At 40.0% G+C, this 13,633-nt stretch overlaps 1 protein-coding gene across 1 annotated transcript; it reads left to right on the forward strand.

Moving 5' to 3' along the window:
* The first annotated feature begins 1,914 nt into the window (after positions 1-1,914).
* On the forward strand, positions 1,915-4,127 carry LOC119509054 (survival motor neuron protein). Its single transcript, XM_037802869.1, has one exon. It carries the CDS (start codon positions 1,957-1,959, stop codon positions 2,824-2,826), a length of 870 nt encoding a protein of 289 aa, XP_037658797.1. The 5' UTR covers positions 1,915-1,956; the 3' UTR covers positions 2,827-4,127.
* Positions 4,128-13,633: the final 9,506 nt, after the last annotated feature.

A 13,633-nucleotide genomic window follows, 5' to 3' on the forward strand; every position in this document is an offset into this window, starting at 1 on the left:
CAGCAACATCCAGTAGTCTACCAGTCTTTTCTTCCATCTGTTTTCCTGTCTCCCTTTCTTTCTGTTCTCCCTCCCACCCTCTTTCCTTTCTTTCCTTTTTTTTTTTTTTTTAAGTTCCACAACTTTTTATTGATAACTTTGTTATTGCCTCTCAGAACAAAACCCTCCCTTCTGTACTCAGCTTTGTGATGCTGGGGCTGGGATTCTGCAAACCACATTTCAAGGCTGGAGGGGTAAGAAGAGACTTACTGCTTCCTGTTTGCTTCCTTGGGCTTCCTGCTGGCTTGCAGTTCCTGTGAAAATCCTCCCGGAGATGCTTGTTCACCCTGGAAGAAGTTCCCTCCTGTAGCAGCCTCTGAATCCGGTTTGTTGTTTTTCCAGTACTCGCAGCACCAGCCTCATCCCAGCCCTCCTCAAGCCTCAGGTGGGCAGTGGCCCCTCCTAGGGGAACTTGGTCCCGGCCCATACGATCTTCCTCTGAGCTCAGAGAAACCAGTGTCAGCCCAGCAATGTCCCCTCCTCAGAGGTCCCAGTGTCAGCTCCATGGGGCTCCATCACCATGTTTTCAAGTTTTGATAATTTTGGCCACTTCGCCTAGTTTACCCAGTCTTAGGCAGTTACTTTGGGGTTTTTTTTTTACTGTTGCAGTTATCTAGTTAATAACTTTATGTCTGGTTAAAAAAAATATTTATTTTAACTCTCTCTGAATAAATAACTGGGTGGTTTCTGCCCCCAGCCTGGACCCTGATGGATCCAAATGCCTACCACGTACCAGACAATGTTCTAGGCCCGAGGGAGAGAGTAAACAAAAAAGGGAAAATATCCCCCTCCCAGAGCTTATATTGAAGCAAAGTAAAAACTAAACAAATATCTAAGTAAAATATATGGTATGTAATGGGGGTGGCAGGGACTATAGGAAAAAATACACCAGGGAGGTTGGGAGTGGTTTGCAATTTAAGCTGTAATGTACATGACACCACCCATCAGATAGATGAAAATACTTTGTTGCCCCAAATATTTGGAGTTATTTTGTATGCTATATTCACAGTCCAGCATTTTTGTGGGTTCATGTGTAAAGCAAGGGAAAGTGTAGAATCAATAAGACTCTAAGTAAATGTCATACCTGGAAAAATTGGGTGGCCAATGAGTGTGTGTGTGTGTGCGCATGTGTGTGTGTGTGCATGTGTGTGGCATGTCCTCTGAATTTACAGCACACTCGCTGACTCCAGCAGTCTTCCTTAGAACAGAGCCCAGACTATTTTATTTCATTTTTATTTTATTTTATTTTATTTATTTTATTTTTTATTTTATTATGTTATTTTATTTTATATTTTCACCTTTAACACATTTTTACTGAAGGAGCACTTACGGTAAAAGGAACAAGTTTATGATGTAAAAATTAATTGATACCTTACCAAGCCTGGGAGCCCCCGCTGCTCCAGACGCAGGTGGACATGAGATCAGAGAGCTCCCCCTTGTCTCAGTTACAGAGAACTTATAGCACTTTTGATTTATATTCAATCAAATCAAATGATGCTTTATGAACACAAATGTCTCACTAAGTGAAGTGCCTCGATCCATGAGATCCATGAGTGGTTCAAGATCAAAGGAAGTTATCCACATTATCAGAAACTTAGCCCTGAATGCCTGTAAAACTCTATTGATAATATTTTTACTAATTAAGCTATGATTTCTGCAAGAGCAGTGTAACATACTTTCACTTGTATAAAGACTAAAAATTAGAAAAGAGATTACTATTACTTGTTTTTAATTTAATATAGCCTTTTCATTTTATTTTATGATTAGTTTAGCCATTACATCATATTGATAAACATACATTTGATTAGGACTGTATTCAACCTTGCTACATTGTTTATGATTTATTTACGATTAAAGTAATAGCCGCAGACTCAAAAGGTCGGAGCCACTAGCCGTGGATCCCGGAATAGGCTCGCCATGGCGATGGACGGCGGAGGTGGCGGCGGCGGCCCAGAGCAAGAGGACTCTGTGCTGTTCCAGCGCGGCACCGGGCAGAGTGATGATGGTGACATTTGGGATGATACAGCATTGATAAAAGCCTATGACAAAGCTGTGGCTTCATTTAAGCATGCTCTAAAGAATGGTGACATTTCTGAAGCTTCAGACAAACCAAAAGGCACACCTAAAAGAAAACCTGTTAAGAAGAATAAAAGCCAAAAAAAGAACATCACAACTCCATTGAAACAGTGGAAAGTTGGTGACAAATGTTCTGCTATTTGGTCAGAAGATGGCTGCATTTACCCAGCTACCATTGCTTCAATTGATTTTAAGAGAGATACCTGCATTGTGGTTTACACTGGGTATGGAAATAGAGAGGAACAAAATCTATCTGACTTACTTTTCCCAGCCTTTGAAGGAGTTAATGTAGAGCAGAATGCTCAGGAGAATGAAAATGAGAGTCAACTTTCAACAGATGAAAGTGAGAATTCCTCCAAGTCTCCTGGAAATAAACCAAACTACATAAAGTCAAAAGCTACTCCATGGAACTCTTTTCTGCCTCCACCACCCCCCATGCCAGGATCAGGACTGGGACCAGGAAAGTCAGGTCTAAAATTCAATGGCCCACCACCCCCACCTCCACCCCCCTTCCTATCATGCTGGCTGCCTCCACTTCCTTCTGGACCACCAATAATTCCCCCTCCACCTCCCATGTGTCCAGATTCTCTTGATGATGCTGATGCTTTGGGAAGCATGTTAATCTCTTGGTACATGAGTGGCTATCATACCGGCTACTACCTGGGTTTCAAACAAAACCAAAAAGAAGGAAGATGCTCACATTTCAATTAGGAATGAGAAAGCAAGTGAAAAGATTTGCCTTGGTGGAACTCCATACAACCTCAGCTCAGCCCCCGAGCAACTGCTTCCACCAGGCCCCATGGAGTCTTGTCTTGAACATGAATAATTTGGGATTTGGGCCAGGACTAAGTAGAACTCTTCCTCAGATTTCTGGAGCTCCTCTTCTCCAATTCTTCCTCTCCAGACCCTGTTCCCTCAAATTCCAGCTGCCTTATTCCAAGGCCCAAATTGTGTTCTCTTTCTTCCAGTCAGGAAGACCAATACTCTGGGCATGGTCTCCACCTCCCATGTTGCAATTTGGAAATCACATCCAGTCAGAAGGGGGTGAATATGAAGCTCACTTGATGTTTTTCCCTTTCTCAAGGATCTCAGCCCTGTGATATTTGGTTTGGAATGTCTGGAAATAGTTGCATCATATATTCTACCCAGTTTTATAGTTTATAGCAGGAGAGCAAGTCCCCTACCATCTATTCCCCATATTTTTGTAATCCTAGTTGATGTAAACAAACATACTTGGCTGGGTGGCATAATTCATTGCATCACTTGGCCCATTTTGGAACAGTTAATTTTCAGTTATTGCATGTTTTCTGAAAGATTAGTTTATTGTGACGCTTTAAATAGAATGTACTAAACAATGATATTGTACTCCATACCTTTCAAGTACATGAGATTTAGACATCAGATTTGTGATTTTTGATATATGTTTTTACACAATAATAAGTTTATTTGGCACCTTTTTGCTTAACATTTCATAGAATTGTTTTTGTGAGTTGATGATTTAATTTCATATAATGGGTCCTAGATGCTAAATAGTTCAGTGGATCATCACATGTTCTCATATTGTTCCCCCAAAAGAATAAACTTGTTAATAAAGCCCTCATTCTTCACACTTACCTTAGTGTTATAGTTTATTTAATAATTATTTATTCCTCTATTGTTATTCTTGTTTAGAAAATAAAAGTTCCAAAAAAGTTTGAATCTTTTTTTGAAACATTCAATTTATTTTTTTTTAACAACATGGTTTTAATAATTGTTGCTTTGTTATATATTTATAAATCTGATATATGTTGAAATGAAAAAAGTAAGGTGCCGAGCTGTGTTTATTATGCTACCTGTCATTTATGGAAATATATGTTTATGGTTGTATGTGCATTGATTACCATCTCAGGAATGATTTCAAGATAGTTACCTCTGAAGGACTGGAAGACACAGGGATGGAAGGGAGACTTTTCAGAATATACTGTTGTATTTTTTATTTTTGTGCCATGTACATTTATTGCCAATAAAATAAATAATGTGTAATTTAAAAAAAAAAAAAAATAAAGTAATAGCCGCAGCCCATTCTGTTTTCACAGAGGACTAGGCGATTACATTATCTATATCTAAGAAGGCTGAGAGTACCTTTCTACTTTCTTGCAAATATTCACAGCTTTTTTTAACTGTTTAGCTTCTCCTTCAGTATAATCTTCTAATATGGGACTTGAAGGATATGAATCATCTGTCCCAGTTATTATAGTAAGGCCTTTCCACTTTTTATCATTTGGAAATTGTACTTGAATGTTTTTAGGTAAAAGTTCTGTTAAATATGCTTCTGCATCAGAAGGAATAACTGGTTCTTCACTATCAGAACAGAAAACATCAGCTGGTATATGAGAGCATATAGAGAGAAGGAATCAGCATTTTCATTATCAGATTCCTCAGTAGAGATATTATCCTGCAATACGCGTTACGCCTAACATATTATATATTTGCTTATTGTGTCTTCCTCCAGTAAATAAGAGACTGAATGATAGATCCCCAGCATCTAGCAAAATGCCTGGCATAATAATCCATACACTTATTCATTTAACAGATATTTGTTGAGTACCTACTTTGGCCAGGCACTGTCAAAGGCACTAGGAGCACAGTGATGAACAGATAAAGTCCTTGCGTTCATGAAGCTTACATTCTAGAAGGCACAGCAGGTTTTTAACATGCATTTGGTTAAGTGAATGAATACTAATATTATTTTTGTCAGACTCATTTTAAACCATAGATTTTTGCAGCCCAAGAGAAGCCTCCACTTTTCAAATAAAAACTTCGAATTTTCCTCCTTGTTTCACAATTCTCAAAGGCAACCAATCATATTCATCTAAACATATTCCTCATTTACTTTCTTGAGCACCTAATCAGTCTCTCGAATTGGAGAATCCAGCGGTTGGAGGTGTTCACGTGGATGATTTGCCTAGAGTAGCAGCTTTGCACTTCCGGGTTTCACAGAAGAGTCCCCCGGGAAGACCTGAGCAGTCTTACGGACAGAAGGGCGCGGTCACCTGTTGCAATTAACTCTAAAGGGAGAGAGGGAACAGGACGTGCATCTCTACGACCAGCCTCATTTCTTGCTGGCAGGTGTTGGAAGAGCTTTTGTATGGTGCTTTTACTCAGGCTTGGAAAAATCTGGACTCAACTTGATACTTGTTTATATGTTGCAGAACAATCTTTTGTGTTGGTTGGAACGCTATGTGGTGAAGCCAGAAAGAATGAAAGAGCGGATGTGGGTTACTCAGAGAGACGTACCAGACTTCCACTGGTTTCCTTTCTGGGTGTTTACACGCAGAAGATTCTTCACGTCCTGACTTCAGAAGAAGTCCCAAGACTTTCCTCTTTGACTTTCTGAAAATGTCCCTGGACTGCAAGGAATTGCCTGGGTTATTACTGAGGAATAGAAATGGATCTATCTTTTTTCCTTCCTAGTTACAGTCCCTCTGGCACTACTAAAAGTTAGAGGAAGTTTATTTTATTCCTGTTGTGAAGGGCCCGGTTAGAGTCTAAGTTATTCCTGCTGCTGGGATTCAGGGAGGCCTCCTAAGTTGGAGTCAAAGATAATAAAAAGGATATTGAGTGTTTGTTCTGTGCCCATCACTGAGCTAAGGTTTTTATTATATGCATTTATCTTATTTAATGCACATGTTCACTTTATGAGATAGATTATTATTATCCTTATTTTACACAGAAGGAAATAGAGACTTGGAGATATGTAATAGCTCATTCAAGATTATGCAGTTAGTAAGGGTTAAAAGTGAGCCTCCCATCTAGGTCTGTTTGACAAGAGATGCTCTGATATTTGCAAGAGGTGTTTGCAGGCAGTGGATGGGGGGTGGAGGGTGGGGGGAGAAGGAAGTTTTCTGAGACAAATTACTTCAAGTCCACTTCAATAACAGTACTGAAGGAGGGCCGGTCTGAGGGAAAGTTCATCTTTACTCTCTCTGTATTCTTAAGGCAAACGATCAAACCCAACCAAAATTTATTTATTGACTAGCTGCACCATGCCAGTGCTTCTACAAACCTGCTTTTATTTAATTTTCTCAGTGTACTGTAGTATAGAGATTAGTATCCCCATTTTACAGGTGGGTCACTGAGATGAAGGTTGAATTAACCTGCACTGTTTACTTCCTATATTTCTGAGACCAGGTCCAAGGCTTCTAAGGGTCAATCTTTTCTGTGAGATGGCTACTGTTCTGGTTATCTGTCGCTGTGTAGCAAACCACTGCAAAACACAGTGATGTAAAACAATTATTTTATTATGCTCCCTCTGTTGTTGGTCATGAATTCAGGCGGCACACAGCAGGGTTGGCTCTTTGATGAATGAGGCCTCGGATGGGGTGGCTCTAACTGTGGGAGGTGTCTAATTCATTCCAGTGGAGTTATGTATCTTGGGGCATCCACTGGGTTTTTGGTTTTCATATCTCATCTGCTGGGCTGGAATAGTCAAGTTGGTGTCTTCACTTATACATCTGGCATCTGGGCTGGGAGAGCTGAAGCAGTTGGGTCCCTCTGGGCATATTCTCTTTCCACATGGCCTGGGCAGATCTTTAGCTTGGGTGTCCTCACAACATGGCGATTCCAGGGTGGACAGAATTATCACCCCAGATCAGGGTTTACCAACACCAGCACTATGGACATTTTGGAATGAATAATTCTTTGTTATTGGGGGCTGACCTGCACATTAGAGAGTGTTCAGCAGCAGCCCCTGCTTCTATCCACTACATGTCAGTACCACTTCTCAGCCCCCCAGTTTGACAACCAAAAAATCCCCCAGAGCAGGTGTTCCCAGAGGCCCTTGCAGAAACTGCAAAGCTTCAGATGACCTAACCTTGGAAGTCCCATATCTTCACTTCTGCCACTTTCTATTTGTCAGGCAAGTCGCCAAGGGCAGCCCAATTTCAAGAGGGAGGGGACTGAGACTCCATTTCTTAATGGAAGGAGTAGAAAAGAATTTGCAGCCATGTTAAATGTACCACAGCTACTCAATTTCAAATTTTCATTAGTCTCCAAACAGTGGAAACCAACAATTCTAGTTTGACTTGGGATTTTCCCTTGGGAGCATTTGCCCAGCCTAAAGTTCTGATTTGTGTTAAATCAGCCATGGGCAGACAGGCCCCAGTGATCTAATTAAGTACCTGGAATTCTGATTTAGTCCTATTGTGTGGCAGAGATGAAACCTAAAATTGGATGATTCTAGATCAAAGTGCTCTCAGTGTTCTGGAAGAAAGCATGCTATACAACATTTGTAGTATCATTATTATTATGTTTGTGCCACCAGGAGAAAGGGAGGACAAAGGAAGAAAGAGACAAAGTGACAGTGACCAGCTCACTGTCCTGGAGTGAGCAAAGGCATGAAGTTAAGGTCGAAAAATGTCAGAGCTCAAAGTGGCCTTGGAGGTTATCCACTCCCATTGATTGATTTTACTGACAATCAGAGTAATTACCTTTCATTTAATAGCTTTTTAGAATTTTCTAAGTGCTTTTGTGCCTACTCCATTGTTTTTTTTGTTTGTTCTTTTTTGTTTTTTTTTTTTACTTTTTTTTTTCCTATTATTTTATTTTGATCCTAACCCCATAGCACCATATAGGCTATGCAAGCTCTAGTTTGCAGACAAGGAAACGAAGTCACATAGAGACTATAGGAACATGACAGTGTTAAAAGAACCAGTGAGTGGCTAAGTGAGAACCAGAGCCCAGGTGATCTAATCCCCATGGCTTCCACTTCACTGAGCTGCACTTGAATTTGAATGCTCACTGTTGAAATCACGGGCTCATTCATCTAGGCCACTCAGACTTGAACTTCTCTCTAGTACTCCCTAAAGAAACCAAATGCCTGCTATGCCAGACTTGAGGACATTTACCAATGCTGTAAAGGAGAAAGGTAAAAGAACCTTAATTTATATGATACCATGTACTGCACACTATTCTGTGCACTTTACATATGTAATCTTTTTTAACCTCCAAACAAGTGTTTGTGGTAGGTAATGATATCCCCATTTTACAGTTAGTGACACTGAGACTCAAATAATTCATGTGTCTGCCATCTTGGAGAAGGTAGTGATGATCTTGGAGGAATTGGGGCCCTAAAAATTTCAACAAATGCAAAAGCATGAACTAACTCCAGAGCTGTGCTCCCTCTCCCACTTACTAATTAACTCTGCCGCTTTAATAGTCAGCTCTGTATAACTTTAGCCTCTCTCCCCATCCTGCCTAATAAGGCTTGGGAGCTTGGAGAGGCTTTTTCTAATATTTACCATGCCCATCCAAGTTTCTAGGCCATCACAGAGGGTCTGCAGGTCTCTTTGCTAAGGTTAAACTAGGCTGGTACTCAGGGAAGCCTGATGCAATATTTTTAGGGCACTTGCTTCTGCGCACTTCTTCTTTCTCAGCATGAATCTTCATGGTTTGCAAATAGACAGTGGTTGAGTGTGAGGTGACTGCTGATGTTCAAGATGAGAAACACTCAAGTCACTGAGTGACGGTGGTACTTGTTTCTGGGCATCTGGCAGGGCATCATGATTGTCACTACAGGTTCAGCTCAAGGATGTTTTTATAAGGAAAGGGGAGGGTTTCCAGGAGAAGGAGTTTGGGGCACAAATAATAAAATTTCATGTCTTGCCACATCAACTACTAAATAACCCTCACACTTTCTCCAGATCTCCAGTCTTTATTTGAAAACAGCAATGTCAGTTTAGTAATATGGATCATTGGGACTGACTTTTGGGTACCTCTGGGAGTATTCCAGAATGATCTAGTACTTCTAGCTTCAGGGATTGTGATTTGATAGATCCCTGATTGGTGGCCAAGAAATGTTGGTTAAGTGTCTGAGAGTTATGATTTCAGCGAAGACCTGAAATTGTGCATTATAGGTGTTGATGATAGACAAAATAGTACATTCTCCTTATTTGTAACCTTCATTATTCTAGGGACTCATCGGTCCAGTCTCGGAAAGGGCTCATATTAAAAGACACATCATGTCAGTATATGGAAAGCCAAAATATTGAAAAAGTAATTCATAGTCATTCTTTACTTGATTTCCTCAGACAGCATCAGAGAAGGGGTACATCTCATTCACTGGAACATTTCTCTCACACCTTGTGGCTACTTTTGAGTCTCTCTTCACGTACCACCTCCAAGAATTACTTCCCTGAAGCCTAATTATTAAGCAGTTTTTAGTCTCTGTCTACATCCCCCAGTCTTTTTGGTGTAAATCTCCTAGGTCTCTTTTCTTCCAAGCAGGAATTTGGCTTTTCTAGAAGGGAGGAGGAAGAATGGGAAACTAAATGGATAAATATAGAAATTTGCTTTGTGGAACCAGGAAGAGGCTAAGCCTATGAAGATCCACATGATAATTTTTATTCTGTATTTTCCTCTTTCATTCACTTGTTCATTGAACAAATATTAAGTAGCTATTATATGCCTAAAATTTTTTTCATAGATCCATATTCATAAATGTCTCACTATTATGCAGAGATTCCTCATCCATTATATTATTAGGGAAACATCTCATTAGACATGCAGAATCTGAATATCATCACAAATGGGGAAATTGAAGCTCGGAGAAGATAAATGATATTGTGAAGCTCTCTCCAGAAGTTAGTGCCAGAGATAGGACTAGTGTATTGTCCTGCTACCTCCCTGGTCCTTTCTTTCATTATTTCTTGCATATACTAATTCAGTAGCCTCCTACTAATTCTCTCTGGTATCTCTTTTTCTCCATGTTCACTTCATCCTTCACACTCAACTCTGACCAAGTAATTGTCTGCTTTATCACTTTTACAGCTCCCTGCCTCCTGTCCATGCTGCAGAGACTGGCATAGGATTCATTTCCCAAATTCACTCTCTTCCAATGACAAGCACCGTGTGCTCCAAGAACTTGGCAAACCAAACATGCCGTGTACTTAGGCACCTCTGCTATTTTGCACTGCTTATTCCTTTGTGATGGTTTGCCTGTTTTCACTTTTAATATATATTGCCAGATTAGTTTGCTCAAAACTTGTAGTTTACATTCATATAATTAACTTTCAAAAATGATTGTTCCCCTGCATCCTCATTGGCTTTGGATGCTCTCCTCTTTTTAACTGCTATCAATCTGATGAGAAATAAGTACATCTTTATTCTGTTTTGATTTGCATTTCCCTATTAGTGAAGATCAGCTGAGAATATTTTCATATTTATTATCCACTAGGATTTTCTTGTTAATGAATTGACAGTTTTTATAATTTGCCCACTTTTCTGTTTTTTGTAGATGTTCTTTATGTATTAGGAATATAATCTTCTCCTTGTGAAATTTGTTAAATTGGTTAGGATGATACTAGCTTCAATAACTAATAAACCTCCAAATTTCAATGGCTTAATGTAATTGAAGATTTTTTTTTCACCTAAAAATCCAATGTGGGTGTTCATGGTTTGCACGTGGACTGTTTTCCTCCACTTGATGATTCTTAGCATCTTATATCTCTACCATCCTGTAGGGCCCTGGCGTTCTCTGCATACAACTGAAAACAAGAGAAAAGTAGAGTGGAGACAGTCTCAAGGTTATATAAATTTTCTTCTAATTTTTAAAATACATATATAATTTATATTTCAATATGGTGGGTCAGAGTTTTTTTAAACCACTGTTTTCCTGGTGAATTAAATTGCCCTTTTTTTGGGTCATATATAGAGAGCCAGATGGAACGGGAAAGCCTCAATGAGGTGGTGACATTAGAGTAATAATTCGAAGGAGCTAAGGGTAGGATTCATGTGAATATCTGGAACAAGAGTACTCCAGGCAGAGAAAATAACAACTGCAAAGACCTGAGGTGGGATCAGCCAGGAGCGGGAAGGAACAGCTAGGCCAATCCTCTATCAGATGCTGGAGGGTTCCAATTCTATGGTGTATTTCCTAATGCCCTCCCTATAGCACCAGCTTAGTGGACATGAGTAGAATCATAGAATACTAGGGCTTAGAAGGAGCTTCTAATGCTCTCATTTTGCAGATGAGAAGACTGAGGCTCGGAGAGTGAAAGTGCCTTGCTCAGTTGTGGATATCTCTATGGTTTCTGCTCCCATTGCTGCCACAGTCACTACTATTACTTTTCTACTCGTTTTTTCCCCACCACTATTATTCAAATCCCAGGACCCTACATCATTCCTCTTTGGTATACAGCCACATTCAAGGAACACAGTCCAACAAGGAAAAGTATTTATGAAGAGCCTACAGACTTTACCTATACCTGATGAAGAACATGAATGAGGATCCAACCCAAAAACACAGAGCCGCACTCTCCTTTCCTTTCCTAGACCCTCATCCTCTCATTTCCCAATGCTGCTCCTTAACAACGTCTACCTGCTTTCTTTCTCCCCAGGTCAGGTGGCTTTTGCCTTTCTTCTTTTTCCTCTGGATTCGCTGGTTCTTCTCTCTTCATCCTCCCTATTTGTATTTTAAAAAAGCCCAGAAGCAGGCAGAGAAAGACAGAACAGGGCAGGCAATAGGGAGAGGCCAAATGGCCAATGAAAAAGTTCTCTTTAGCTGTCAGATGGAGAAGGAAATACTGGAAAATCTACCTGTTGCTAATATTTGTCACACTGTTATTATTTCTATCTATATTGGTATTGCTGACAATCATGATTGTTAGTATTCTGTATCTTATTTTATAAAGAGCTTTCATAGCCAACCTTTAATTAGAGCTGGAACTAGAAGCTACAACTCATGAAGGCCAAGTCTCCATTCCTCCCACTGGCTGAATGATAAAGCGAGTAAATGAATGAAAATAGGTGTGCAGATCCCAGTTTATTCAGCACCTCACAATGAAAAATGAAGGGGAAATAGAACGGTTTTCTTTCTCAAGCATTTTCAATCCTACTTCTACTGACATGTTTTAATTGTTTGCTGGTGTGAAAGAATGTTTATACCAACAAGCACAGTAAGAGAGCAAATGATTTCCATCGAGAACCTTTCTACGTGGGCATGCACATATGTGGAATCATAACAGTAATATGTGGACTCCAGACAGAGCAAACCTGGCCCTGCCACCTGCTAACTGTGTGATCTCAGGGAAGTTCTTTAACTTCTCCAGACCTTAGGTTACTTATCTGCTAAACTTATGTAGTAAGTATCTAACTCGTAACTGTTGCTAGCTAAGCACCATTCATCTGCCCTTTGATCCTTTCTAACCAATCCCGTTATTTTTCAGATAATTCATCCTCTACACTGCCATGTGCTTCTCTAAGCCAGTTGCTAGAAATTGGTTAGGAGAGAGCATGGAATGCAGTTCTGGTCAAGGAGACCTGATAGTTTTTGTTTGCCGTGAACTCCTGGGAAAGGTTTTTCACTGTTAAAAAGAGATATAAAGGAAAAGAGAGACCCCTTTATTTTTCTGTAGGATAATTGTGTCTGGAAGTTAGACTTGGAGCTGTGGTGGCCATCGTGTGACTCCAAAGGATCAGGCAGCCTGAGGATGGCAGAGGGGCTGGTGGGAGGCACCTGAGTCCTTTCTTGATGGCATTACTGAATTTGTCAACCATGGAGTCACCCATGTCTGGATTTCTTGTTATTCTTATAACTGTCCTCCTGGTATAAGCCAGTTGGGCTGGGTTTTTCTGTTTCTTGGGATTGAAAGAATCCTAAGTGAGAAACTCACTGTGTTGTGGTGAATATTAAATGAATTAGTGTATATAAAGCACTTTCACACACTGCTTGCATTTAGGAAAGAATCAATAAATGCTAGCTGTAATAAATCCATTATATCTACCACTGCACACAGCCTCATGTGTAATTTATATTTTACTTGGTTCTCCAGAAATTCTTACAAGAGAGAAAAATAAAGGAGAGGGAGACCAGCTGCTATGCAGAGAAAAGTTGACAGCTTTTTCTATATTTATGATAATTTCCTTAGGCCAGATTCCCAGAAGTGATATAAGTGGGCATAAGCATTTTAAATTCTCTTCACACATCTTACTAAAATACTGTCCTGAAGGGTTGTACCATTTTACACTGCAACCAAAAAGATCAGCAAGTGCTTTCTTTTTTTTTTTTTTTTTTTGCCTCATCTTGGTCAGTATTTGGAATTAGAATCTAAAAGTTTTCTAGTAAGTGAAATAAGGAGTCATCATTTCCATTTTATTTCTTTGACCACTAGTAACTTTAAGGATTCTTATCTGGGTGTCACAATTTCTCCTGGGGCAGATCGAGGCTAGGAAAGGCTCACCAATAAGGGCTGTGGAGTCTGGGAGGAGAAACGTTCTTCTTGAACTTTCTGAGGCCTCTCTCTGAATGAGAAGCAGAAAACTCATAGCTACAGTCAAGGATCGCAGCTGATTACCAGGCATGCCTCTAAGTGTGCAGGGGCCCCCAGAAGATGTTTTATAGGGCTCCTCTCTATATAAACAATACGAGTCACTCAAAATCAACATGTCAGCATCATTCTGATGGCCCAATCTTGTGTGAGTCACACAAAAGAGATACCACACTGGCTAGTGAGATCATCTCTCCCCTTGCTAGACCACCTTA

Source organism: Choloepus didactylus, chromosome 14 (assembly GCF_015220235.1).
Source record: "Choloepus didactylus isolate mChoDid1 chromosome 14, mChoDid1.pri, whole genome shotgun sequence".
NCBI classification, from domain to species: Eukaryota; Metazoa; Chordata; class Mammalia; order Pilosa; family Megalonychidae; genus Choloepus; species Choloepus didactylus.